This window comes from Furipterus horrens, unplaced genomic scaffold (genome assembly GCF_987537825.1).
Source record: "Furipterus horrens unplaced genomic scaffold, mFurHor1.1.pri manual_scaffold_11, whole genome shotgun sequence".
Taxonomy (NCBI): domain Eukaryota; kingdom Metazoa; phylum Chordata; class Mammalia; order Chiroptera; family Furipteridae; genus Furipterus; species Furipterus horrens.
In genome coordinates this window covers 101,162,062-101,189,066 of record NW_028327181.1, presented here as the reverse complement: position 1 = coordinate 101,189,066, position 27,005 = coordinate 101,162,062, and the positions used below count along the sequence as shown (strand labels likewise).

The window sequence follows — 27,005 nt, the reverse complement described above, 5'->3', positions numbered from 1 at the left end:
TAAAAAACCATTACTTCGACAGGAATTCTGGAGCTGTTCTACTTTTCCAGGTTTCCTTCTGTAAATGTCTCAAATGTTCTCATCATTTGAAAGGCAATCCCTCCTGAGGACAATGGCAACAGAAATGCAGAGAAACAGACACGGAGAACATCTGAGAGAAGACCAGGTGGTCAGCTCCTGCAGTGGCCCGCGCGTCGGGGAGAAAGGTCGCCCTCCAGGGCGCGCAGCCAGCCAGGCCGTCAGCACCCCACCGCCTACACCTCATGCCCACTGCCCAGCGTTATCAGACCATCGCCCCACTTCCCACCAGCCCTCCCGGCCTCCCACAGCTCATCAGGACCTGCGACAGCCAATGAACGCAGATGGGCAACGCCCAAGACCACACCGCCACCCTGAGTCACGGGCCCACACACCTCCGGGTGAGCACAGCCCCGGGGGCCCCGCTCTCCTGAACGTGGGCTGGGGGTCTCCACAGCCGCCCAGGGGACGGTGAGAGCCAGGGCTCCCCACTGAGTTGGAGCACAAGGAGGGGGTGCGGGGGGGGGGTGCACGAGGGCTGCAGGTGCCGGGCGCCCTCCGGGAGGGTGAGCTGTCCCACGACCCCTGGCACAGGCAGCCGGCCCCCATCTGTAGAACCTAAACTCGGTGAGCCAAGCAGGGCTGCCAGGGAAGGGGCGGTGTCGGGTCTGCGTCTAACCGGGCAGCCCCAGACTCCCCAACCAGAGAACCTGCGGAGTCAGGTTTCCCGTCAACCGCCCATTTCATCACAGCCGCTCCGATCTAGCATCCAGCAGCCCAGCAGCGGGGAACCGCAGGACCCGCCCCGCCAGCCGACCCGCTCAGCGGGCACCACCGCCCTCTGGCGGCCACCCGCCGCGCCACAGGCCCGGCCCGGCCCCGCCCCCCTGGGTGGCCCTAAGGGCCAGTCTGAAGCAGCAGAAAAGACCCTTGGCTCCCTGTCCTGTCAGGGCTGAATCCCCTCCTGTGCTCCGAGTTCAGAATGGAGTCAAGTCAGCGGGACTTGTCCTGCTGTTGGGACGGCTCCGCACACTGACCACTGAGTCCCCGCCCCGGGGCCACGATTACCAGGGCCTGCAGCATCCCGTCCATGGTGATGACGCCCTCGATGGTCTGGAAGGAGGCGCCGGCCAAAGTGCACAGGCTCCAGTCCAGGAAATCCGCCATCACCTTCTGCTTGACATCAGGCCGCGTGATGAACCTGCCAGAAGAACACAGGCAGGGACACCTCAAGCCAGGCCCGAGGGGAGCTCAGCCTGCCCACCCACCACATCCCCGCACTCAGCGGAACAGGGTGCAGAGAGAGCCTGACAACACGCCCATCTAAGGACCGCAGGCGCTGCCCCAGCCCTGGTCCTTGGGGCGATTCCCCACCGTGACGTCTGTGCGGCCACATGCAGGCCCTCCCCCACCCCGTATCCTCCTCCCTGGGCCCCCCCCAGTCATCCTGAGGCCCCATGTGCCACAGCACCACCTTCACGTGTCCCCACGGCTGCCCAGGAGCCCCACCAATGCCCACTCCTCAGCCCTCCCTCCTCCCAGATGCTGTGCCCAGAAGCAGGCCACCCTCTCTCCCTGCACCTGCTGTGGGTCGCCATTGCCCATGCAGAGCGCCAGGCAGTGTCCGCAACCCCACATCCCAGGTGTCTGCTCAACCCTGCACCCCCACAGCTCAGAGGCAGGTACTGGCTCCCGCCCACCCTCTTACAGCACCTGGGCTGGGCTGCCAGCCATCCTCCGGCCCCCACACCCAAGTCGGCACTCTGGTCCTCCCAGCGCATCCACACGCCAATCCCTGAGCTCTCTCGGGCTGTGCCCCTGCCCCCTGGGGCAGAAACACGGGAAACCAGTGAGTGACACAAAGCAAAGGGCCGAGTAAGGGGAGGGTGGCAGGCAGCACAGGGCTGGCTTCCTAAGCGGACGTGAGCCCAGAGAGCAGCAGGAGGAAGGTCACCAAGCTCTGGGGAACAGTGAGGACATCACACTCCGCTCAGCAGCCCCCACGACACACAGAGGGGAGTTGGCCCTCCCCAGATCCCTCTTCCACAGTGTGTTGCCACTTCCTCCTCCTCCTCCTCAGGTGGCGAGGCTCCACACCACCCCCTCGGCACCCCAAGGGAACCTCCACCCTGCCCCACAGCCCGTGCCCAAAGCACTGGAAGCGCAGTGAAGGGGGACATACCCCCCTCAGGGACGAGGAGCCAAGCAGGGCTCCAAGCCTGTCTTCCTGCCCCCTCATCAGAGTGCACGCTTGCGCATCGAAGACTTTTATCCGTCAGGACGCCGGTGACCAAGGCAAACTCACGTGCCCACCCTGAGATGCCACGTCTCAGCAAGTCTGGAAGGGCACCCAGAATTGTCCCTCACAGTAGGCCCCTGCCGGGTGGGTATTACAGAGACCCTGTCCCAGTGTCCTCAGTGGCCCTGCTTAAAATCCCATGGTCCCAGGGGCCACAGGATGAGGGCCACGCCTGCAGCGGCCTGCTCCTCCGCTGACCTCCACCTTGGCCCACAGGCCAGACAACGGGCCAGCATGTGCAGGTCCAGTGGGGTTGCCCCTGGACAGAGCAGGGCCAAAGGGCCTCAGACGCTCCGGCCACGCGCCCCTGCGGAGGGCCCTGTGCGTCCTGCTGGTGCAGCGCGCCCTTTGGTCTGGGCCGTGCCTGTGCCTCGGCCCCGCAGCCCCTGGCCAGGGGCTCCGCCTTCCCGGCTGCTCACTGGGCTGTCCCCCTGCAACCTCATACGGCAGGCCCCCTGAAAGCATCCCAGTCACTTCAGCTGAAACCCTAAAACGCTCATTCCACTCCTAGGAACTCATCCCTGAGAACCGATCAGAATGGTGCAAGTCTGAGGTACGATGCTCGTGACGGGGTAAACTTTACTGCCCGACAGGAGGCTGGAGAAACAACACCCTCACACGGTGGCACGTGGGATGAAGGCTGAAGGACGCCCCAGTCTGTCGCACGCCCACACCCACAGGCAGGACTATGGACAAAAGCAGCCACGTCTCTGGGGCACGAAAGTACATGCAAGTTTTACTTTGTATTTTATACTTTCCTTTCTTTTCCAAAACACACTATTACTTTTACAATCAGAAAGAAACCCATAACTTTTCAGCCTCTGTCAGAACCTCAACGGGCCTCTGTCTGGCGAGTGTCGGGTGGCTCCCGGTCTCCCTCCGCAGCCCTTCAGGCTCTGCGCCGCGGTCCAGCAAGTGCCTTCACACACACCTCGCCCAATGCCCCCAAGTGTCCTGCAAGTTAAGGGCTTCACCTCCCACTTTGAGCAAGAAGGTCACGAGCGTAAAGCAGGGTCACACGGCCCTCAATGAGGTGCAGCCTGTTTCCTTTAGAGCCAATTTCCAACTTTCACAAATGTAAAGGAAACCCCAAAATGCCAGGTTTTCTGCTTTATCTCTCTTACACATGTTTTAAACCACATGTCATATAAAAGATTAATTTAGAAAACTGCTTCCTCCCACTCTCACACATCATGGCGCAGCTCACGCAGCGCCCACGCATGCCGGAGGCCCACCGCCGGGCCTCACCCAGCTCCTCAGACAGAGCCACCCTCACCTGTTTGAGGCACAGACCGGTGTTAACACAGAACACCTGGGGATTTTCACCCCAAGGCACAACAACCCCATCACAGCTCATGAGGCGCACAAACCACAGTGTGAACTGCTCTCTACAAAGGGGACCCAAAACCCGGAGTTTATTTATAAAAAGTCGTGTATTTGTTCTGACGTGTTTAAACTGAAGTCGCCTCCAAAGTGCTCCCCATTTTATGCAATGCACCTATCGAGACGTTTCCCACTGCTCACAGCGGCGTTTGAACTCGTTGATTTTGACACCTATGAGTGTTTCTGCCACTTTTTGTTTCACTTCCACGTCGGCAAAGTGTTTCCCTCTGAAGCCATTTTCCATCCAGGGCAACAATAAGCCTCCCGGGGTGTGATCAGGGGACTAGGGAGGGTGGGGCATGGGGGTCATGCCTGTTTTTGGTCAGAAACAGCTGAACACAGTGCAGTGTGGACAGGTGCGCTCGTAAATCCCCCATTGTGAAATGGACAAACGTTGAAAGTCTTCAAAAAAATTCACTTGAAGCCAAACGCAGCCTCTCATACCACCACCAGCTAGTGCACTGACAGATGGGCTCCTAGGACACTCACCCAGCAGGGGAAGCCTGGACTACAAGGGGCCCGCCCTCCAGAGTTAATTTTTTTGGGTTCCCCACCTCATGACATTCAAAGGCTTGTCTAACTGTCACCACCCCAAAGATGAGCTCGTGCCCCAGGTGTAACGGCTGCAACTATTCTAAATCTGCCCTCCGCTCAGCTGATGTCAGATGGTCTCCCTGAGCCCCCAATCCAGCAACACATGACCTGTTAGCCCCCAGCCCAGTGTCACACGACCTATACAGGCCCCCAACCGAGCATCATGTGACCTGTGTGGGCCCCAAACTGAGCATCAGGTGACCGACCTGCGAGCCCCCAGCTGGCACTGTCAGGGGTCGCCGGAGGCTCAGAGACCCTCCACACCCAAACAGAGCTGGGGATCCCTCAAAGAAAGGGACAGCACCGGGAACAGAAAACACTTCCCCCCTCAGTGTCCTTCTCTGTGGACAGCAGACACACAGGGGTCACAGCATGTAAAAGTAACCCTCTCATGCCAGTCACACGCCAACCAGCAGCACCACCGGAGGTCAAGCAGGCACTTACCTGGACACAAGGACAGCAGCTGCGTCTCGGGCCTTGTCGCTGACGACCAGGTAGGACTACAAGAGAGGACCAAGGACTCGGTAAGTCTCGGGGGCTGCTCGGCCGGCCCAGCCCACACGCAGCTCGAGAAGCTGCCGACAGAGGCCAAACGCCAAAGCCACACAAACAGCTCCTGGACTTGAACCAGCGGCCACAGCAGCCACGTGCCGCACTTGCCCGCAGGTTAAGTGCCAAACCCACACACGGCATCACACCCTCCAACACATTCAGTAAAATGGAATAAGAGTGAACCCCGTGTTACCCAACAGGCCTGGTCACAGAGCGTCCATGAGCACACCTGGGGCCGTCCACACTTAAGATCAGAACAGGACGCCCCACCCAAATGAAGGACAGACACCTGGGTTTAACACAAACCATCAGATTTCTCAGCAGGCCCCCTTAAGAGGTTTCCAAGTCTCACCTCAACTGGTTTTGAAGAAGCTCAAGAAGAGCTTCGCTCCGGAACAGGCTTTCTGAACAACTGCACAGTCCCAAATCATGAAGGGCACCGTCCCTGCCCCCGCGACCCTGCCCAGGAGACAAGCACCCACGGGGAGGGGTGCCTAGTGGCTCCTCACCACACCACCTAGAGCAACCCTCTGTTAAGGACTATTTGAAAACTAGGGGCCATGGAATACCTTCTCCCTTGCAGGCTGGGAGGGAGACCTCTGACATAGGACGCTCAAGATGTGCGGCCGAGGGTCAGGACGTCAGAGGCCTGTCCGAGCGAGTGGGGAGGAGCGCCACCAAGGGCACACGCTTGGGAGCCAGGCTGCCTGGGTCCAAGCCTGGGCCACCCCCTCGAGAAAAAGAATCGCTGAGTGACTGTTGTGCCTCCAGTCTCCTCAGCAAAATGAGGAGGAAAGCAGCCAACTGGCTCCCTGAGGGCTAGGTACACAGGGGACGCACCCGGCGGCGTCCACACAGCAGCCACGCAGGGGACGCCTGGAGTAAGGCACAGCCGGCAGAATCCACAGTGCCCTGTCCTGCCTGCGGGCACACGCGCCTGCAGGGACCCGCCCGTGTGGGCTGCAGAGTGATTTGCTTCTCACCAAGAGAATGTGGAGGGGACGGGGGCAGGGGTGTAGAACACGCTGCCATGCTTTGGGCCCACACAGTAAGGCACAGCCAGTGAAAAACTGAGGCCCCAGCCAACAGCCTTGAGGACCTGATTTCTGCTGCCTTTCCCTCCCCTCCTTTCCCCCGCCCCCGAAGAGCTTGGAAGCCAAGACTGCCAGGGGCCTGAACGGCCCACTGACTGATCAATGAGTGCTCAACCACGCAAGTCCGGGCCATTTTTTATGCAGCAACAGATAACCAAATAACCCTGGTCTAGATGCATATTCTTGCATCAGAAGTTTGAAAACTATTCGTGTTATCTCCTGGCACCAGAATCGGAGAGGTTTCATTATCTTTGTTGCTTCTCTATTTTTTAGTTTTCCTACAGTGATCATGCATTACCTATATAATATTAAAATTTAAATTAAAAATGGACCTTTATTTTCTCTTACCATTGCCCCTGAAACTTTTTACGTCATTATTGTGCTTAAAGTACCTGCAATAACTATTACAGAGAAATGAGGTTTGCTAAAGTAATTCATCCCGACCCCTATATGAATTATCCCAATTTCAAAATAGGTTTTGGAATGAGTCTGCCTCACTGGGACACAATTAACAGTGGGTGCTGCACTACGAGTCAGGCGGGCACCCAATGACACGCAACTTCCAGGCAGCACAGCACAGAAGCGCGCGCCAGTGGCTGGTCCTTATCAGCGCGAACACACTCACCTGTGCTATCTGGAGAATACGGTCCATGACGGACATTCGCACCTGCCCAGGCTGAGCGAGGAGGTAACCATCAAGGCGTGAAAAATCGAAAGGGATCAGGCAGGTCACGGAGAGCCACAAGAGAAGCATGTAGCGCGTCTCCCAAGTCTAAGAAGTTAAACCAAAGTACAATGATTCCTGTAGGAAGGACAGAGGTAACCCACCCCTGCTCACAGCCCTAACGCCCACCACAGGCCCTTCATACGCCATGGACCGCACAGCCTCGGGGGCAAACCGTCCTTAGCTCCTGTCTCCCCTGCACCCTGAAACACGTAAGTCCTGAGGACTTGGCGACTATGGGAGACCAAAGGAACAGCACAGTAAACAAAGAAGGACCCTAACACGTCAGTGTGACGCTTGTCTTCGCAGCACCCTCCAGCATGCAATCAGCCCTCTGAGGAAGTGGGAAGCAAATAAAAGGGTAAGGACAGAGGCTTGAGAAGAAAACAGTTCTCAGCTTCGACCAGAGACAAGTGGCTGGTTGCAGCCATCAGGAAGATGAGATTCCGCTCTGGCCCTGGAGTCCCCGGGGGGCACAGGAGGCAGCAGGGGAGCGGGGAAGGCTCACCGAGCCTGCAAGCAGAAGCAGGCACATGTGCGGAGACCGCTCACGGCACTGCAGCCCTGAGCCGTGGGCTCCTCTGAATCCAGGGGCTCTGGGAGCTTGCTCCCTGGCTGACAAGGATGACTGTGCCTCTACCGTCTGTCCAGACCGCAGGGTGTGTGCTGGACACCTGCCCTCCCCTCTGGGGAGCCTGAAGTCCCAGCATGTGCTTGGCAGCGAGGACCCACATGACCAGCCCAAGAGAAACCCTGGGCTCTGTCTCCATGACCTGTCACAGGGACATGGCACACATGGTGTCACAGCTCAGTGCTGGGGACTCCCAGGGGCCCAGTGTGACACAGCCAGGAGAAGACTGCAGTCTGGGAGCTGGCTGCAGGCTTCCCCAGACTTCACCTGTGTGCCTCCTCCCTTTGCTCATGCTGCTACCATAGCACAGCTACTGAGTCGGCCAGAAAGCTCATTTGGTTTTTTCCATAAAATGGCTCTAGTAGCGCTTAGTTGTCTTTAACTTCATTTGAAACAACTAACAAAATTGTTTGTGACAGCTGTCCTATCAGTGTGCATTAAAAAAACTTATCAAATTGGTTAATTTTTGTGTATTTTAATACTGAAGATGAAGAACAACGTTTTCAGCATATTATGCTTTATTACTTCAAGAAAGGTAAAAACCAGCTGAAACACAGAGACGTGTGCAGGGCGTAGAGAAGGGGCTGTGGCTGAGCAAGTGTCAGAAGTGGTTTGCGGAGTTTCGTGCTGGAGATTTCTCGCTGGACGATGCTCCACGGTCGGGCAGACCAGCTGAGGTTGATGGGATCAAATCGAGATATTGAGAACAATCCACGTTCTACCACATGGGAGAGCCGACAGACTCAAAATATCCAAATCAATAGTTATTGGCGAAACTAAAAAATGTGTCTTTACGGAAAAAAACTGAACAGACTTTTTGGCCAACCCAGTACATGCAGACTCCTGTTAGTGGTCCTAGGAAACCAAACTTGCAGGGGACCTTGGTGCCCCTCAACATAGTTAATTTTACTATTTTAATTACATTTACTTTCACCATTATTTTGAATGAGTTTCAGGGGTGCGGGATCGTGGTAAGACAATCACAGTGAACCCCTGGTATCCCCAGCACCCACCTGGCACAACGCAGTTCATCACAGTATTGACCGCAGTCCCTGCGCTGGCCTCAACGTCCTGGGAATATTCTGTAACCACCAATCTGTGCTTCTCCGTTCTCTCAGCCTCTAACCCCCATCCCCTCTGGCCACCACCAGTCCGCTCTATGTCTATGAGTCTGCTTGAATTTTGTTTGCTCATTTATCTTAGTCTTCTGATTCCACATATGAGCGAAGTCTTTCCTGACTTATTTCACTGAGCAAAACACCCTCCAACACAGTTGTATTTCAAATTAAAAAAAAATGGATGGCAATGTAATTATCACCACAGTGTGTAGCCATATTTTCTTCTTTTTATTTTTTTTTAACAATTTTATTTATTTATTAGAGGGAAAGGGAGGGAGAAAGAGAGGGAGAGAAATATCAATCAGTTGCCTCTCACATACCCCCAACAGGAACCTGGCCCAACACCCAGACATGTGCCCTGACTGGGACCCGAACCAGCAACCTTGGGTTCACAGGCCGACACTCAAGCCACTGGGCCACACCAGCCATGGCCAAACAAAGGCACTGTTTTAAAAGAAAACTTAAAAGTAACATGCAAAAAAAAGAAAGCCAAAAAGTAAAAGAAATGAGAGGGACACAAAACAGCCTCATGAAACTAAATGAAACAGGCAGACCAGGAAGACCAAGGAAAGGGGGGAGGGCAGGTGGGTAGAGACAGAGGAGGAGAAAAGGGACCCTCACCTCATGGTCTTTAGGATTCTGGTTTGTAACCATATCTAAAACCGGATGGACATCAGCTACTTCGTGAGGAAATAAACGAAGAAATGTTTTGTATCCTCGAACCTACCAAATAAAAAAGGCACTGAATCATCATACAATTAGAAAACACAGAAAGTCGCAAAATAACTTTTCCCCTTCAAAAGTCAGCATCTGTGCCACCCAACAACCAGAGAATGACATCACATCACAATGACACAGTAAGGCTGAGCAGCAAGAAAACAGTCTTTGCTTCCTAAGTCATTTCCCACATAAGTGTCCAGTCCCACTGGGACACACAGACCTCGGCCGCGGCTCCCCAGAAGCCTGCGCCATGAAGTGGGAGTGCTGCTTCACCGCGTCTGTGTGACTGTCCTGTGACCTCTACGAAGACTGAGTCCCGGAGGACCTCGATGGTCCCCAGGCCCATGAGGATGTCCATAAACACAGCAGTACCATGCCTCTACAAGGGCCCTACTGCAACGTGGGTGCCACCACCACCCCCCGAGATGGCTCTGAGTCACCCCTGGGCCAAAACCGCTGTCAGTACGTGCAGGTCAGCATAGGAGCCTCTCCTGGGAGCCTGAGAAAATGAAGGGCCTACAAAGAACCTTCGTTACAACAGCGTCCCCAAGACACCTGTCTGCACGTTGGAGTCTGAGAAGCACTTCCATTTCCACCAAGTGTGTTTGCTTCTTCCTTGTGAAGAGCTTTGCTGAGTTAGTCATACAGCTCTGTCTCTCTTCCTTTCTAGTTAGGTGGTGCTTGATCTATTCAAATGCAAAATCCTAAATACCTTGGACATTGTTGCACCCAAAGGACCCCCTGGGTCTCTAATATTAGATTCCAAAAATGTGGTAAAAAGAAATAAAACCTACAAGTTATGTGTCCAAACCATATTTCCCAAGAAATAACATTTTGAGAGGTAACTTCTGGACCACATATATTAAGAAAGTGTTTTGTCAACCATAAATGCTATGTGTTACCTTGGTGATGATGTAAAGAAATTTAAAAGCCAGATGTACGAGGTCAGCCCGGGAGGTCTTATCTTGCACTATGTCCAACAACATATTCATCATCCATTCTAGAGAGAAAGATACATAAAACAGTTGCTATAAAATTAAGCATCAACATGACATTAAAACACTAGAAGAAAAAAGGGTTAATTTAGCCAAGTTACAGAGCTTCAAAATAAAGTAAAAACTGAGAACAAAAGGAGAAACACACAAATCTGGAACTATAGTTGAAGATGTCTGTGCTCCCCACAGGATTTGACAGAACAAGTGAAAAGAAAGGAAGAATACAAAACCACATGATCATCAGCAGGTGCAGAAAATGCATTTGACAAAATTCAGTAATATTTTGCGATAAAAACTCTCAACTGAGTGGGACGAGAAGGAACATATCTCAACACAGTGAGACCATACATGACAGGCCCCCAGCTACTATCATCCTCGATGCCGCAGAGCTGGGAGCCGTCCCTCTAAGATCAGGGCCGAGAGGAGGCCCGCTGTCACCACACCTGCTCGGCATGGTGCTGGCAGACCCGGCCCCGGAAGCCCAACAGGAAGAAAAGAAGAAGCATCCAGACCAGAAAGGAAGGAGCAAAACTCTCCTTCCTTGCAGAGGACATACTATTGAGAGAGAAGCCTAAAGCCTCCACAAACAGTACTGGAACTAAAAAGTGACTTCAGCAAAGCTGCAGGGTGCAGAATCAACGTAAGTGCTCTGAGAAAGTAAAAACATTCAGAACACCTTCCATGTACAGAACAGAGATCACAAGGCAGAGCTATGAGGGGAAATCTAAGGGGCCCGGAGGGTCATTCCTGTAAAACTCAACCAATCCCAACTCCCAGGTGCCCTGGAAAGAGCAGAGAAACATCCCAACGACCCCAGAAGCAAGCTCCCCATGCTGAAGAAGGCAAGTCTACAGTCTAAAACTGCCCAGGGTGAGAAAAGACAGCCTAGAACATGTCGCAGCCTCCTGAACACCAGGTCCTAGAAGCTTTTAGAGGGAAAACAAAGGCTCCTGGAAAAGGAACTCGGGCCTGGGTCCCTCGTCGCTGGATGAGGGCTCTGTCTCCTGCAGCCAGGCTACCAAGCAAGGACGCCTCTGCCTGGGTCAGGGCGTTTAGAACACTCACCTGCTTGAAAGCCCGTGCTTACTGCACACCACGCACAGCACGTGCACACAGCGGAGCTCACCCTTGGTACCTACACGTGTGTTCACACCTTGACACCCACAGCCTGTGGGGCAGCAGTGCCGGCAACCCCAGTCCCCAGGGGAGGAGACGCAGGCTCAGAGCAGCAGAGTGGTGGCCTGGCCCCCAGCTCCGTCCCCTCCTCTGCCCCATCCTCCCTTTCAACTTAAAGGACTCTTGTTTCCTTCCTCCTTCCCAAGTTCACTGCCAGTAGCAGGTATTACTTTGCAGAGGGAAAAAAACCCCGCTATCAGGATGGGACAGGTTAGAAATAAATAAATACAATGAGAAACAAAAGATACAAAGAACACTCGCCTGCATTAAACTGAAGTTAAGGAAACGCGCCCTGGCCGTTGCGGCTCAGCTTGTTAGGCAGCGTGAGAACCGAAAGGTCGCGGGTCCCATGCCCGGTCAGAGACAGGCCTGGGTTCCGTGCAAAAGGGCACCTCGTGTTCCTCTCCCTCGGTCTCCTCCCTCCCCGCCACCCTCAAGTGAGTAAATAAGACCCTGAAGTTAAGGAAACCCGGAGCGCCGTCCCCGAGGCCGTGGGGACCGAGGGATGACCCGCCTAAAGCACTTGCTCCTGCGCAACACGGGCGCGAGACCACCGTGGCGAGGACGGGACGTGCACTTCCAAGGGGCGAGGGCGGCGGCTCGGGCCGCCTTTGGGACGGAGGATCATTCCAGCCTCAGGGACGCGGGGCCCAGGCGCCGCCCAACACACCAGTAGCGGGTGCCGGCCCCGGGCGGGCAGACGCACGGCCCGGCCGCCGGTCACCCGACGCAGGCGTCGGCCCAGGCTTACCAAGGTGTGGGTCCAGCAGGTGCGGCTGCTCCTGGTATTTGTCCATTATCGCTGGAAATAGAACCGCAGCGTTAACGCCGCTCAGGCGGGCGCGCACGGGGGCCGCAAACACTGGTGTTTCCCTCGCGGGCGCCCCCGCCAACCCGAGCGCCACGGGGGACCCCGGCTGCCCCGCCAGGCGGCGCGCGCGACCGCAGGGACACACCCCCTCCCGCCGCTCCCCCGGACCCAGGGCTGTCCCGAGGGTCCTGCGTGAGGCCACGGCAGGCGTGCCCGCGCCGGCAAGAAGGTCCCTGCTGGTGCGCTGAGCACCGCCCCCCGGCCGCCAGCGCTCCCCGACCCTGCGAGGGCTCCGGGCGCGCCCACGGCGCCCGAAGGCGTCCCCGGCTTCCCTCTGCCGGCAGCGGCGGAATCCTTCCTTCCTGCCCCGAGCTCAGGCCCAGGACGGGGGCTGCACGCCAGTGCCCGGCCCTTCTCCCGGCCGGCACGCGGCTCGGTAACCGGCGCGGGCTCTAGCTGCCCGCTCCCTGCCCCGGGCCCCTCGCGGTCCCGCTCCCGGGCCCACGCCGCCGCGCCGCCCCGCCCCTCCCGGGGAGCGGCCGCCCCCGCACCACACCGGCTCCCGCGCGGCCACACCGGAAAAGAAGCGGGTGCAGCCCAGCGCGCACGCAGTGTAGCGCCAGGGCCGCGCGCACCTCGGAACCGCTGCAGGGTGCCCTCCCTGGCCGCGCGGTCCCCGAGCACCGCCCGCAAGCCGCCCAGCAGCGCGCGCGTCTCCGTGCTGTCGCCGAACGCCTCGAGGGCGCCGCCGCGGGCCAGCGTCCCGTCCTCCGGCTCGTCCTCCTGCCCGTCCTCCGGCGCCGCTGCGACCGGCTCCTCGCTCAGGCCCATCGTCGGCACCGGGACGCTGGATGCAGTACGCGGAAGACCGCTGAGGCGGATGAGGCAGCAGCCGACGCAGACCCCGCCCCGCGACCTCTGACCTCACGCGCCAGGCCCGCTACGGCGCGCGCCCGCCGTCAAACAGGCCGCGCGGGGGCGGGGCCGAGCTCTGGCGGGGCCGGACGGGGCGGCGAGGGGCGGGGCCCAGGAGAGCCGAGCCCAGGAGGCGTGAAGCGGGAGCGCGGGAGGGGGTGGAGTCCCGGCGGAGTCCGGGGGCGGAGTCGGGGGCGAGGGGGTCCGGGACCGTGGGGGGGCGGAGTCAGGGTCTGGGCTCGTTCGGCGGGGCGGTAGGTTTTGAGCTCGTTGGAGTAAGTGGTGGTGAGTTGGTCCTGGGGGCGTGGCTGGGGTCCAATCCACGCTCGTGTTTGGAGGAAGAGACCTTCAATCAAGCCCTGTCCCGCGCGGCTCCCCGCACCCATCCCACGGGCCCTACAGCCGCCCCGGCGGCCTCTGCGCGCCCGAGCTCCGGCTAGCGCGTCCTGCACACGTGGGCTCTGCCCACGAGGACGGTTTGAGTTTGAGACGTTCCGATGTTTCGAAGGAAGCGTTTGGGGTGGACTTCCTTCTAGGACTTGAATAGGCTCGCGCGTCTGCACGGGAAACGAATCCCGCTAGACAACCGCGCTTTACAGAAAAGAGAAATTTGGGCACTCCTACCGCTATGAATAAATGGATAATTTTCCGAGGAGTGGTAATCACGTGGCCTCCTGACCTTAGAGCCCAAGTGCACCCGGATGCCCCAGAGACCCGCCAGGCACTGCCTGTCCCCAGACAGCCCCGACCAACATCCCAGCCACCCTATGCAGCGCAGATGTCCGACAGCCAAGGCTCTCTTCCTGTCGTCAGTCCTTTTTATCCAGCCGAAAACACACCAGCTGAAAAATGGAGAGAAGGAGGGGCTGGGCAGTGGCTGCAGCCCAAACGCAGGTCCCCACAACATAGGGGGCCCTTCCTTGCATCTGTCCCACCTCAAGGGTGGACTTGGAGCCCCACCCATGCTCAGAGGTGCTGCTTAAGAAGCGGGGCACAGCTCGTGGTTCCCAACTAAAGGTTCTGCCTGAGCTAAAACGGAGCCCCATGTCCACAGGGGTGGGGCACCATCTTCCGCATAAGCAAGCCCCAAATCTGTGTGAATTTCTACACAAGTATCATGAAAATTGGACCCAAACTTCAAATATCCTCCAGACGGTGATAGGTAAGGAGCCCGTGGGAGACCTCTCAGGTGGTCTGGGCACCCTGTAAACGCCTCGTGCATGGAGGGTGGAGACACGAGTGACAGCAGTCCCATCCCCGAAGACCGTGCGGGCTTTATTAGTTAGCCCCTGCAGCTGCCCCTGCCGTGGCTGCCCCCAGGGGTTTGCTAAGCGGGCACACGGGTGGGCAGGGACACTGGCAGGCTGCTACTTGAGGAGCTTCTTCATGGTGCTCAGGGACGGGCCCCTGTACTCCCGCCCGAAGTGGTTCCAGTGATTCAGGTAGTTAAAGAGCTGGTAGAGCAGCTGCCGCCGGTCGAACCCCGGAGCCTTGGGGACCTTCTGGTGGTAGGCAGTGAAGAAGGACCTGGGAAAGCCACCGAACATCAAGGCAATTGCCAGTTCAAACTCAGAATGGCCATAGAAGGAAGCTGGGTCATAAATAATGGGCCCCAAGTCATCCTCAGCCACATTTCCTGACCAGAGATCCCCGTGAAGAAGGGCGGGGACGATCTCTAAGCCACAAAACAGATCCGGGATCTTCACCTAAGGAAATAATGATTGGACACACAGTTATCATGGGACTATCAGCCACAGTCTCCTCATCCAATACATGGAACAAGGGCAAAGATGACCTCCTGTTCCTTCAGGGTCCAAGCAAGCCTAGAGATGAGGACGCTCTGAAGCCAGTGGGGTGTAACTTTGTCTCAGTATTGACTACAGACTCGGGCCCAGAAGCTCTCCAACACTAAGGATTTCCATACAGTATTGAACCTCGGAGGTTAGGGTTTTAATGTCCTATTGAATAGGAGCCATACGGCCTTAGTGAAGTTTTTTTGCACCTAACTTGGCAAACTTTCTCCACTTACCTCTTCTTTCACAGCACCTGTAGCTGCACCTCTTTTCTGTCCTACCAGTCACCTCATTAAAGAGTTAGACAACATTTCTTCAGTGCACGCCCACCCTAGACTGACATGTGAGTTGCGTTTTTAACATCGTGGGTGTTGCTTTGAAAACAGTCCCTTGGGCGTCTGCTGCCACATCTGCTCTAAGAGGTAACATATTTGTGCTTTGGTACAAGAGGAAGAACAGGGCAAAAGTGGGCAGGAAAGTAATAGTAAACGCCGCCATTTACAACGCAGGGACCTGTGTTTCACAAAAGTTACGTCTGACGTTTAAGAACCTGGTGACCTAGGTGAGAGGCACACTCAGGGGACAAGTATGTCCTCACATCCCACTCCCTCCCAGTTCCCCCATCAGGGCCACAGTCAGGCACCCCTAGCCCATGACTTGACCAGCTCCCCTTCAGGGCTCAGTGCTCTCAACTCCAGAGGGCCCCACGTGAATGTGTCAGGCCCACAGAACAGCCCCTCTCTCAGGCAGTAGCCGCTATGCCCACCTGTAGCTGGGACCAGAGTTCTCGCGCCTCTCGGTCAGCATAGTCCTTCTCAATGAGGTCCAGCTGCGCTTGGAGCCGGTGCCGGGTGAAGAAGGTCGCCCAGTCGCCCTGCCACTCATTCACCTGGGCAGCAAGGGAAAAGAGGCTGTCACTGCGGCTGGGGTCACAGGACAGTCACACACGGAGCCTGCCTAAATCCCAGATCAACCATGAAAGGGACACAGCAAATATTAGAGCTAGCCAACAGTGGAGATGAGGTGGAATCATGCAAGATACTCAGTGCCCTGGCTGGTGTGGTTCAGTGGATTGAGTGCTGGCCTGTGAACCAAAGTGTCGGTGGTTCAATTCCCAGTCAGGGCACCTGCCTGGGTTGCAGGCCAGGTCCCCAGTTGGGGGCAAGTGAGAGGCAACCACACATTGATGTTCCTCTCCCTCTCTTTCTCTGTACCTTTCCCTCTCTAAAAATAAATGGACAAAATCTTTTTTTAAGAAAAAGATACTCAGTTAACCTAGAAGAGAGAAGATAAAGAGGAAAAAGGGAACAAAGAACAGACAGGACAAATAAAAAAAAACAAAAAGCAAGATGACAGATCCAACCTAACCATATGAATAAGCACATGAAATGCAAACGGTCTAGACACCCTAGTGAGATGACAGCTGTGGCCAGGCTGGGAAAATGAAGCAAAACCCAATTACGAGCAGTGCATAGGAAATGCGCTTCAGCCCTGGCTGGTGTGGCTCAGTCGGCTGGCGCATCACCCCACAAAGAGCAGGGTCGTGGGTTTGATTCCCAGCTGGGGTGCATGCGGGAGGCAGCCAATCGAAGTTTCTCTCTCACATCAATGTTTCTCTCCTTGTCTCTCTCCCTTCCTCCCCTTCTCTCTAAAATCAATAAGCATGTCCTCAGATGCAGATAAAAACAAAAAAAGGAACTCTTACCTTTAAAAAATTGTTTTTAAAAGAAATGCACTTCATACATAAAAATGAAATAGGTTAAAAGGATAAAAAAAAACACACCACACTGACACCAGCCAGAAGAAAGCTGGAGTGGCTACATTAACATCAGACAAAGTAGACTTCAGAGCAAAGAGGTGTGGAAAACAAAGTCATTTCACAACGGGAAGGGGGTCAATTGATGAAGAGGACAAAGTGACCCTACGCATTCATACCCCCGATATATGGCACGCAAGCGCGTGAACAGAGGTTCCAAACCGTGGCTGCTCGGGGAGGCCAGCTTCACGGTGACATCTCTGCACACTCACCGACTCGCTCTCATTTTAAAAACAGGGAACACTGAGGGCGGCGAGGACTTGCAGACTCGCAACCCTCCCCCGGATGCCGGGAACGCGAATGCTACGACGCTTTGAAAATATCTTGGCAGTTTCTTAGAGAGTTAAACGTGAACCTACCATATGGCCTAGTGATTGCCCTCTTGGGGTCTACTTCCCCCAAGGTCAGCGGAAGCATGTATCCACACAAACTCTGGTTCGCAAGGGCTCACAGCAGCTTTCTCTGGGAAAGCGACACCTGGGGACACGCCGGCAGCTGTGCACCGACAGGTGAGCGGGCGGAATAGACTGCGGCTCCTCCACAGAGTGGACAGACGTCAGGCACAGGCGCCTACACGGGTGAACAGCAGTGATTTTGCCGAGTGAAGGGAGCCAGACAAAGGGTGCGTGCTGTCTGCTTCACTCACAGTCATTTCCACAGAATGTAGTGACAGGAAGCAGGCCAGCAGCAGGGAAGGACGGGAGGGAGAGAGAACCAAAGGCCTGGAGGACACTTTGGGGGTGACAGACATCCTCACTATCCTGCTGTGGGGAGCGGTTCATGGCTGTATATACACATCAGAACCTACCAAACTGTATACTTTAAATGGGTGCGGTTCATCGCATGTCAATTATACCTTAATAGAGTTTAATTTTTCAAGGTGCAAAGCTGATTTTACAGAAGAGGTTACACTGTGAAACTCCTTAGGGAAGGAAGTTTTCAAAGAGCAGCCCCAATCTCCCTGGTCAGCTTTAGGGGCACTACCTGTGCTGGGGGCTGTGGTCACTTAGCCCCTGGGTTCACCCCCTTGGTGCCGGGTGCCCCTCAAGAGCAGGTGGGGAGGTCCCTGGGTGGCCTTCCCTGGTCCCCCACCTGCCGACCCGGGCCCCAGTGTCTGAAGCTCTGTCTTTCCCCTGGATGTTCAGGTCATAAAGATTCAGACTGGGTGTTGGGAGCTGGAGGCCAGCATTGGCTGGCCCAGCCCATCCACCTGGACAGAGGGGCCACGATCCTCTCACCCACAGGAAGAGATGACCTTCCCCTGAGCTACCAAAGGCAGGGCCACCTGCAGGTGCAGCTGGTGGAGGGGCCAGCCTTCACTTTGACAGGGGCACAGGGTAGTGTGGCTGTTGGAAGCCAGGCCATGGGCCAAATCCTGGATCCTCCAGTGACCAGCTGCATGACCTCGGGATCATCACTTGGGTTCTCTGCGCGTCAGCTTCCTCACCTATCAACTGGGTCAACGATGTCACCCGCCTTGTAGGGCTGCTATGGCGCCTGGGTGAGTTGAGCAGGACAAAGCGCTTAGTTAAAATGGTGCCTAAGACACAGCAAGGCTGTCACACAACTGAACCACTGGGCCCACCAGGACTTGGCGCGCCAGGTCTCTGACAAGCCTGCCACCACCGCACGGGGTCGCCCCCATGGCCACAGAATCCCAAGGAGCAGGGAGCCTCCTGGAACTTGGGGCCGGTCCTAGGGCCATCTTGTCACAGCATGAGGTGGACCAGGTTGTCCTCCCATCCCTCGCCCTTTCCTGGCCGCGCTACAGCGGGCCTCAGCTGGCTTGTTGTCCCGGAGGCTGAAGGGGCACTTGAGCCGCCTGTGCCCCTCTCGAACCAGCCCTTCCCACCCGCTTCACACCTGCAATGATTTCATTCCTTGGTTCTGGAAAAGCCACTGTGTGAGGTCAACATCTCAAGAAGGACCATGAACCCTGTTCAGCCACGCTTGCTGGAGACCACTACGGCTGTGCTGGTCACTAGATCCAGGGGGGTGTGCACCCGACAGGGAGCTGGCTTCTGCAGGGATTTAGCCCCACATGTGAAGACGGCCCCTGGCTGGGATCCCTAAACCTGCCTCAGAATCGCCCCGTGACCTCAGCCTAGAGCTCCGCCCACTGCCCACACTGCGGATAACCAGAAGGCCGGCTATTGGTGACTGTGCTTACATGCAATGTCCAGAATCAGAAACCCAGAAAGAGAAAGAGATTAGTGGCCAGCAGGGTTCAGGCAGGGGGATGGGAGTCCTCGTGAATGGGTACGAGTCTCCTTTTTCAGGTCACGAGCGTGTTCCGGAATTAGATGGCAATGGTCGCACGTGTTGTGAATGTACTAAAATCCCTGAACTATGCGCTTCAGAAGTGTGTATGGCATGTGAATTATATCTCAATAGTATCATTAATTTGGTAAAGGCCCCAGGAGAGGGACTGAGTGACCAGGACTTCACCCCTGACCTCATGTGCTGCTCTGTCCCCCACCCAGCTCCCCATTTGTAAAGGGCCCTCCTGAAATATGGTCCCTGAACCTGCTGTTCCCTCTGCTTGAAATGCTTTTCCACCTGCCCCATGGCTTCCCGCCTCCCCAGCCCAACTCCCCCATCCCAGATGGCACAGCTCACCCTCTGCTTTCAGAAATTAGGGGGCCCATCTTCCCGGTGCCCGGGGACTGGCACACTGCCGCATACAGGCGTGGGGTGCCCAGCATGAGGGTGTTGGAAACGGCACCTCCTAACCCCGCACTCACCTGCGGGATGAAGCCACAGCACGTCACCGTGTGGAAGCCGAACTCGCTCACATGCTGGGGCTTGGCGCCCTCAGCCCTCTGGCCTGTCAACGGGAAGAAATGTTGTCTTTCTTTCAAGTGCCAGATGCCAGCGGAGCGTCAGGTCAGGCCTGGCTGCACTGCTGGAAGGAGGGTGGTCTGAAGATGCAACACCCAGGCTGGCAACTGAGCAGCCTCAGCGCAATGGGCAGCAGAGCTGGGTATGAAAGGGGTCGGGAGCCAGTTCCACTTGCTTATCAGCTCCATTAAAATTCGTACTTAAAATTCTCACTTTCACACTGAGAGTGTAGGGAAATGACATGCAATCCAACCTGTGACTGAAATGTCACCCAGAGCACCAGTCCAGGGTGGATGCACCTGGGGCAAGGGCACATGGGGGTGATCTGAACGCACCCACTGTGTTCTCCTCCTCCCTCAACTTGTCCCTGAGCTTCTGGTTGTAAAGGTGCAAATCTGCCAGCTGGTCTCCAAGTTTTGATGCCTGACTGAGGAAAGAAGAAACACAGCCCATTAAAGTAAGAAATATCAACAACCAGCTGGCATGTTCCAGTTTTAGAAACGTTCTCGATACTTCAAAAACTACTCTCCATGCTCTAAAAAGTGAAAAACGAATGGCAGGTAGTGACCCTTTCCAAAAAATAGTGTCAAATCACCAAAAGGTGGGAAGCAGCTAGGTGTCAACAGAAGCCTTACGAAGTGCTGACATTATGGGACAAATGCTCAAAAAATAACAGTAAGTTAAAAACCACATTCCAATTTGTGTAAAACAAACATAAATTACATATGAGAAAAAGACCAGACCGGAGGGAAGAGGGGCAGACAGAGGGTAGAAAGGGGACAAAAGGAGACCGGCTAGACTCGGGGCGGTGAGTACACAATGCAGTGCACAGATGCTGTATCGTAAGGTTGTACACCTGAAACTTATGTAATGTTATTTACCAATATTACCCCCAATAAATTTAATTTAAAATTTTTTGAAGACAAGGATGGTAACAATGCACCAAAATGTGACTGGTGGCTGGTGCCTGCTGATGGAATTGTGGGTGGCTTTATGTGTTCTTTACATGAGTTTGTAGTTTTGACCTTTTTTTTTTTACAGTGCGTATGCAGAACTTTCATAATTTTTAAGAGCCCTGGCTAGTGTGGCTCAGTGGATTGAGCACTGGTCTGCAAACCAAAGGATTGCTGGTTCAATTCCCAGTCAGGGCACATGCCTAGGTTGCCAGCCAGGTCCCCAGTTGGAGGCTTGAGAGAAGCAACCACACATAATTTTTAAGAATTTAAGGACCTCAGATAATTACTAGATCAGACCTCACGCTGCATGAGTGCACGCTACAGTCCAGGCGAGGGACGGTTCCAACACACGTGTCTGCTGCAGCTTCATTGGGACCAAACTACCAAACCAGTCCCACATCAGAAAGCAAGAACTCCCTGTTACCTTGAAGAATGGCCAGTGGGACGACTGGCTCTGGTACCTGGACTGAGTTACATGGGCAGCTGAGCAAGAGGCTGTGCCCTCTCTCTCTTTCTCTCTCTCCCTCCCTCTCTCTCCCTCACCTGTTCAAGCTCCTCATCTTCAGATACTCCATCACAAAGGCGGCCCCACCCCCAGGCAGGTCGATGACCTTGATGGGCCGAGGTGCCCGCACCAGGCCGGTGCTCCGGAGGGCTTCCAGGCTTGCTGCTTCCCCCTCAAACATCTGCCGGGCCTGCGTCCAGAACACTGCTGTGAGCACCCACTCCAATGGCGGCCTCTGCAGCCAGGCTGAGGCTTGCAGCCCTGGGCAGAAGCCACCACGAGGGTCCCAAGCACCCAGGACAGTCAGTTACTGAAAACTGGCTGGAGGGCAAGGCATCAGCCCCTCAGAGTGGCTGCCACATGGCCCCCTTCAGATGGGAGGGCTCCTGGGGTGAGGCTGAGCTGGGTCTCAGGGTGGGCTGAATGCAGACACCCTAGCAGGGAGCACTTGCTCTGAGACACAAGGAAGCATAGGCCGCAGGGGAGGTTCCAGCGGTGCTGGGGGTCCATGAGGTGCTGTGGGTGCCTCGGGGTGTCAGGGTACCGGCAGGATACCTCGGGTTGTTGGGGTGCTGGTGCCCAGGGTGTGGACTAGTGGAGGATCTGGTGCTGGCCCTGGGCTCTCTTCCAGGTTGCCCACCCTCTCACTGCCTGGAGCAATCACAGTAAAGAAAGGAGGGCAGGCCCTGGCTGGCGTCGCTCAGTGGGCTGAGCACCGGCCTGTGAATCGAAAGGTCGCCAGTTCAATTCCTGGTCAGGGCACCTGCCTGGATTGCAGGCCAGGTCCCCAGTTGGGGGCACCCAAGAGGCAACCACACATTGATGTTTCTCTCGTTCCCTTTCAACTTCCTTTTCCCTCTCTCTGAAAATAAGTAAATTAAATCTTTAAAATAAAAAAAAGATAGGAGGGATAGGGTGGCCTGGGGTGGCATGCAGCAGTGACCAGGGCAGGGGGAGGTGGGGCTGGGAGGTCAGCTAAGCTCCCCAGAGACAAACACCCAGCAGGGCCTGTGGGCTGGGAAGGAGCCGCCCCCAAAGCTGAGGCACACTCTGCCCCAGTGAAGAACAGGCTGCATTGTGGTGTGTGAGTACCTCTGGCTATAGACTCAAAGGTCGTGGGGGAGACCAAAGCCCCCATGTCCACACAGGAAAAGAATCCGTCCTTTAATTCAAAATGCTCCGGAGGAAAACCAGGCGAGGTGTCCTCCCAGCTGCCTGCATGCCTGGAGTCTCGGGGGGAGGTGGCCAGCGCCCCAAGGGCTGCTCTTGTCCCCTGCTCCCCTGCACCCAGTGGGCATCTGCCGCGTGCTGGCATGGAGGGTTTCAAGCGTAAATGGTGGGGTCCCAGCCTGGAGGAGCTCCCAAGGTGCAGTTGTGAAGGTTCCCTGAATCGCAAACCACTTGCCCGTGGGTGGGGCTTCTCCTTGGGAGGGATTCCTTCCTAAATCGGTCCCCTCAACAGTTCCAAGGCCCACAGCGCAGGGATGCCGGACTAGCCCCCCACCCTGGGCCCTCCCAGAGGTGGACAGTGTTGCAAGGGACTGGGACGGTCTCTTTGGATTCCCTCCAGCCCACAGCCAGCACCCCGCCATTGCTGGACCCCAAAGGGGCGGAGCCTGCTCAGGGCCTGGGTGTCCACCCTACTGTAGCGGACTCTCCACTCGTGAAGTGTTGTATTTCCAGACACGAGTATCCAGCAGAAAGAGTGTAAGCAGGGACGGAAACCAGGCCCCGACACCAGCAGGGCCTGTGAGCTGAGGGAACGGGGATCCTGGCCCTTTCACACCTGCGGGCGCGGGGCGGGAGGGGGTTGTGGGGAGGTGGGGGCGGCCGCGGAAACCCGAGCCCAGAGCCGGGGCAGGAGAGTGGCGGAAGCAGCCCAGGACCCCAAGCCTCGCCTCCCGCATGCTCCGTGGGTGGAGAAATTAAAACAAACAACCGAAAACTCGCGCACGCAGGTAAAAGGTCGAGAATTAATCCTGCAGCGGAGGAAACCCGGGATCCCGCAGGAAATGCTGGAGGCCTGCTCGCCCGCAGAGGTCCGGCCCAAGGCCACGGGCGGACCCGGGGCAGTGACGTCACGCCTGCCCAGGAGGGGCCACCCTCGGCCTGCGCCCCCTGCCCCCCTCCCTGCACGCCCTGCCCCGCGCCCGCTTCCCACCACCACCCTCTCCCCCACCTGTCTCCGCGGCCCCCCACCCCCTGCGCCCCCTGCAGTGCCCGCACCTGCGCCCTGTAGTTGACCTTCACAAACACCGGCCCCGCGTCTGTGTCATAGGCGCGCCCCTCGCTGATGCAGCCCCCTCCCGGGCTCGCGAAGGCGCGCAGGGTCGCGGTGCGCAGCTCCGCCCGCAGCAGCTGCTCCATGGGGGCGGGGGACAGCGGCACTCAGGGACCGGGGGAGGGGGGGCCGGGGGACGCCAGGAAGGACCCGGGATGGTGCCGATTGCCCAGCCGGGGACGCAAGCTCAACGCTGCTGCTAAGGCCGCTGTCAGCGGGGGAGGCGACCGTCCCCGCCAGCAGGCTCGGAGCTCCGGGTGTCCCGCCTCCCAGGTGCCGCCTCCCGGCTGGTCCACCCTCCCGCCCCTCCTCTCCTGGGAAGGGGGGCAGTGGGGGGAGGGTTAGGGCACAGAAAACACCCAGCCCTGGAGGAAGAAAGAGGAGGGGGACGGAGGAGAGGGGAGGGGAGGGAGGGGGAGGGACAGAGAGAGGAAGTCTCCATAGGATAGGGAGACAGAAGTGGGACACTCCCCATGTGTCTGCATAGTCAGTGTGCCTGGGTAGGGGGGTGGCGTTCACCCACTGGGGGGCTGACCGCTCTGCACAGAGGTTCCATGAGCCCCCACAGGACTTCGACCCCTACCGCCAGCAGGACCTAAGACACAACCCAGGGCAGACCCGGGTGCCCCTGGGCTCCAGGACATCAGCTGATTCCAGCTCCATCTCACACTGACCAGGCGAGGCTGGGGGTCTCGACCACATCCTGCCAGGCCTAGGCTCTGCCCCATGACACCCACCGCTGGCCTTGGGTTTGCTCCTGCCCACGGCAGTAGGGGCAACTCTGGGGCTTCTGATAGCAGGCTGACCCCACCCTGCAAATGGGACTCCTGATTACAGAGACCACCCAGCGCCCTGGGAACTTACCAAATGTGAGGTGGGACAGATAGCAAACCAGGCAGGGAGGAGGACGGAGGCCTGTCCCACCCACTGACTCAGCAGCCCTGAGCCAGGTCCGACCACATTGCCAGGCGCTCCAGCATCACAGGAAACACCAGGCTGGCACGGGAGGAGGGAGGCCTTGAAATTCTATGTATTATTCCCGCTACCGGGGAAAGAAAGCCTTAGAAACTTCCCAAGGTCTGGAAGGGGGGAGAGGAGGGGCCCACGGTGCCCAAAGAAGCAGCCCATGGGACAGCTTTGTTAACTGCCTGCGTCTGGTCACTATCCATTTTATAGGGAGTCCCTAGTGCTTACAGAAAGAGCCCATAAATGACTTTGAGTAACTGCTCCAACTTTAATTAACTGCCTCCTGTCACGTTATCTGTTTCATGACAAGATGAACAAATAGGGTCTGGAGAAGATAAGGACTCAGGCTAACAGACCCCCCCACCCATACCTGTGTTTGGGTCATCACGTCCCCCTGGGGAAGCTGGTGCCAGCTTTACCTGTCAATCAGTATGTAACTTCTCTACCCCATCCTGCCAACTATATAAGCCCTCCAGACAAAGGGCCTGGCACACACTCCCACCCCGGCCTTTCGCAGCCCGTACCCTGCTTTGCCTGTGCCTTTCACCCCCACCTTAGCTGGGCCCCTTCTCCTCCATGAGAACGGATCACCAACAAACCCTGCTCACAGGCTAACAGACCTGCTGATCTGTAATTCTTTACTGCGTCAGCAAGGAGGACAGTTTCTGGGAGTTTCTCGTGTAACACACACACTTGCCCATGTGCACAGAGGCATGCACACACCTTTCACACACCTATGCACAAGCGTGCTCAGGATCACTGCATAGGAGCAGGTGGGAGAGGAGAGCCAGTGCGGCCATCAGCAGGGAGGGCGCCTCCATGTCCCCCTCTTCCCACTGCGCCTGGTGACACCCACTCTTCCAGTGCATCCTGAGTAAGGGCTCCTGACAGGTAAAGCTGAGCTCTTGCGGTGGGTAGGTTTCCAGGTTGGAAACGAGATCCTACTGTCTCCTGAGAGGGGAGGCTCTGCTCCACGCTTCCCAGCTCGCTTGGGGTTTGAAGTTGGAAGCCACTTTGATTCGTGGTCCTGGTATAGAAACTGTTCACTCTCAGGGGGCTTTCCAGTCTGCTCTATGTCGCTGGCACCTGACCCTTCAAGGAAGTGCCCGGGGTGTCTGCCATCCTCTGACTGTGAAGACAGAGTCCAGTGGCACCCAGAGGAAAACAGAGCCTGGAAATGTCCCCTTGGCTCCATGTGGGGGAGCCTCACAGGAGACTTCTAACACTGCTCAGAAAAGGGACCCCAGGAAGGCTATCACCACAGGCCATTGTGCCAGGGTAGAGATGGGGTCCTTTGGTCCTGCTACAGCCTGAGGGCGCGTTCCAGGTGTTCGATGCCCACCACCCAGGTCTCCACCAGGACACGCAATTAATCTCCCACAATCCCATGGGCATTGTCGTCAGCCCACTTCATAGACAAGGAATCTAAAACCGAGGTAACTTACCAGTCCCTACCCACCCACCACTGGTCCTCCTGACCCACAGCCCCCGCAGACCCAGGTGTGGCGCTGCCCCGGGCCTGCTCTGAGCGCTGGCTAACCGTCCAGGAAAGCTCAGGCCCCGGCTCCTTGCTGGTAACGCTGTGCTGCCCGGAAGTGAAGTCCGGGGCCTGAGGAGGCCACTGTGGGGCAGAATCAGCCATTCCCTGCCCCTGCGAGGGGGTCTGGGCCCTCCTTCCGGTCGGACAGCCCAGTGGCCTGTCGCTTCCTGGGTGACCAGCCACCAGGTAGGCTGCCTCCCCTGTCTCAGACTCTTCTAACCCAGAAGGGCCTGCCAGGGACTTGGCCTCCGCCGGGAGTCAGAAGGCGTCCCGTCCTCTCACCACCAACTCCAGGTTCCCAGAACGCTGGTCTGGGCGCTCGCCTACTCACCGGTCCCCGTGAATCCCAGGGACGTAAAACGAAGGCTCTTCTGCTAAGACCTGCTGTCTGAGCAAATACACACTCCACGCAGCGTCTGCGATGGGCCTTTCTGCTCCTACTTGATCAACCCCCGAAGAGAAGCAGCAGCCCTAAACTGCACCCCCAATACCGTTTCAGCAGCCAGATAATCATCTCTGTGGAAGACCTCAGGTCTGGGCACCCCCAAATCCACACTGCCGGCAGGCAGGTTCGTGTTCCCAACGCAGTGGCACACATGCCATCACGACGAAGCTGGTGCGTGGCGCCCTTTCCCTCAGGTATTTACCCGTTTCGCCAGGATCACAAAATAAAGCTAAAACCTTGGGAGTCTAGGAAACACTAGGTGTGAAAGTCCAACCACCACAAGCTCTTAAAGGTCCCGGTCTGACCACGGCCGGGTGCTCAGTGGGTTAGTGCTGTCCCGATGCACCAAGGGTGTGGGTTCAGTCCGCGGTCAGGGCACATACGGGAATCAACCAACAATGCATGAGTGAGTGAGGCAACATGTCTCTCTCTCCTGCTCTTCCTTCCTCTCAAAAATTTTTAAAACACAGAAAAAACTCAGTCTTCGGTCCCTTCCCACAAACACCAGACCTCTGAAGGCATCGTTCTGCTTCTGAATCACACCGAGGGGCCCTGATCTGCACAGAGAAACGAAATAGCAGGTGAGAGAAAACAATGGACCCAGCCTCCCACCCACCGCAGGGCGCCCACGGGCGTGCTAACACTAGGCGCTCCCGCTCAGCCCCAGCCCTCGCTGGGGGCCCCAAAGGGCCTTCGTCCCCAAAACATGACTACACGGCTCCTTCCGACCCCCCTTCGCTGCTCGCCAACTCTCGCAGGGGGACGAGGGACAGCAGTTAAACTGTGTCCAGGTCAGACATCAGGAAGTCGTCAGGCTGTGCCCGCCTTTAGC

At 56.8% G+C, this 27,005-nt stretch overlaps 2 protein-coding genes across 2 annotated transcripts in view; both read right to left on the bottom strand.

Moving 5' to 3' along the window:
• The window catches only part of LOC149999127 (tubulin-specific chaperone D-like), a 34,203-nt gene extending 21,178 nt beyond the window's left edge, over window positions 1-13,025 (bottom strand). The window contains exons 1-7 of the mRNA XM_090257604.1: window positions 12,751-13,025; window positions 12,056-12,106; window positions 10,036-10,133; window positions 9,035-9,136; window positions 6,566-6,712; window positions 4,739-4,794; window positions 1,087-1,219 (exon numbers count right to left, since the gene is read on the bottom strand). Coding sequence (XP_090113730.1) covers window positions 1,087-1,219; window positions 4,739-4,794; window positions 6,566-6,712; window positions 9,035-9,136; window positions 10,036-10,133; window positions 12,056-12,106; window positions 12,751-12,946 — 783 coding nt within the window. The 5' untranslated portion in view covers window positions 12,947-13,025. The remainder of the gene's footprint in view (window positions 1-1,086; window positions 1,220-4,738; window positions 4,795-6,565; window positions 6,713-9,034; window positions 9,137-10,035; window positions 10,134-12,055; window positions 12,107-12,750) is intronic.
• A 1,254-nt stretch (window positions 13,026-14,279) lies between these two features.
• On the bottom strand, window positions 14,280-23,336 carry FN3K (fructosamine 3 kinase). Its single transcript, XM_090290696.1, has 6 exons — window positions 23,168-23,336; window positions 20,980-21,131; window positions 19,816-19,907; window positions 19,384-19,466; window positions 15,590-15,712; window positions 14,280-14,736 (listed from the first exon to the last, which is right to left on the bottom strand). Exons 1-6 carry the CDS (start codon window positions 23,306-23,308, stop codon window positions 14,398-14,400), a joined length of 930 nt encoding a protein of 309 aa, XP_090146822.1. The 5' UTR covers window positions 23,309-23,336; the 3' UTR covers window positions 14,280-14,397.
• Between the last annotated feature and the right edge of the window lie 3,669 nt (window positions 23,337-27,005).

What these genes read in the sequence shown, in the direction of transcription:
- FN3K (XM_090290696.1), bottom strand. Translation starts at nt 23,308, where the DNA reads ATGGAGCAGCTGCTGCGGGCGGAGCTGCGCACCGCGACCCTGCGCGCC. An exon ending in AGGTCAACTACAGGGCGCAG is followed by an intron (nt 21,132 to 23,167) that starts GTGCGGGCACTG and finishes TTCTGGACGCAG; the next exon opens with GCCCGGCAGATGTTTGAGGG. An exon ending in AAGATGAGGAGCTTGAACAG is followed by an intron (nt 19,908 to 20,979) that starts GTGAGGGAGAGA and finishes TTCTTTCCTCAG; the next exon opens with TCAGGCATCAAAACTTGGAG.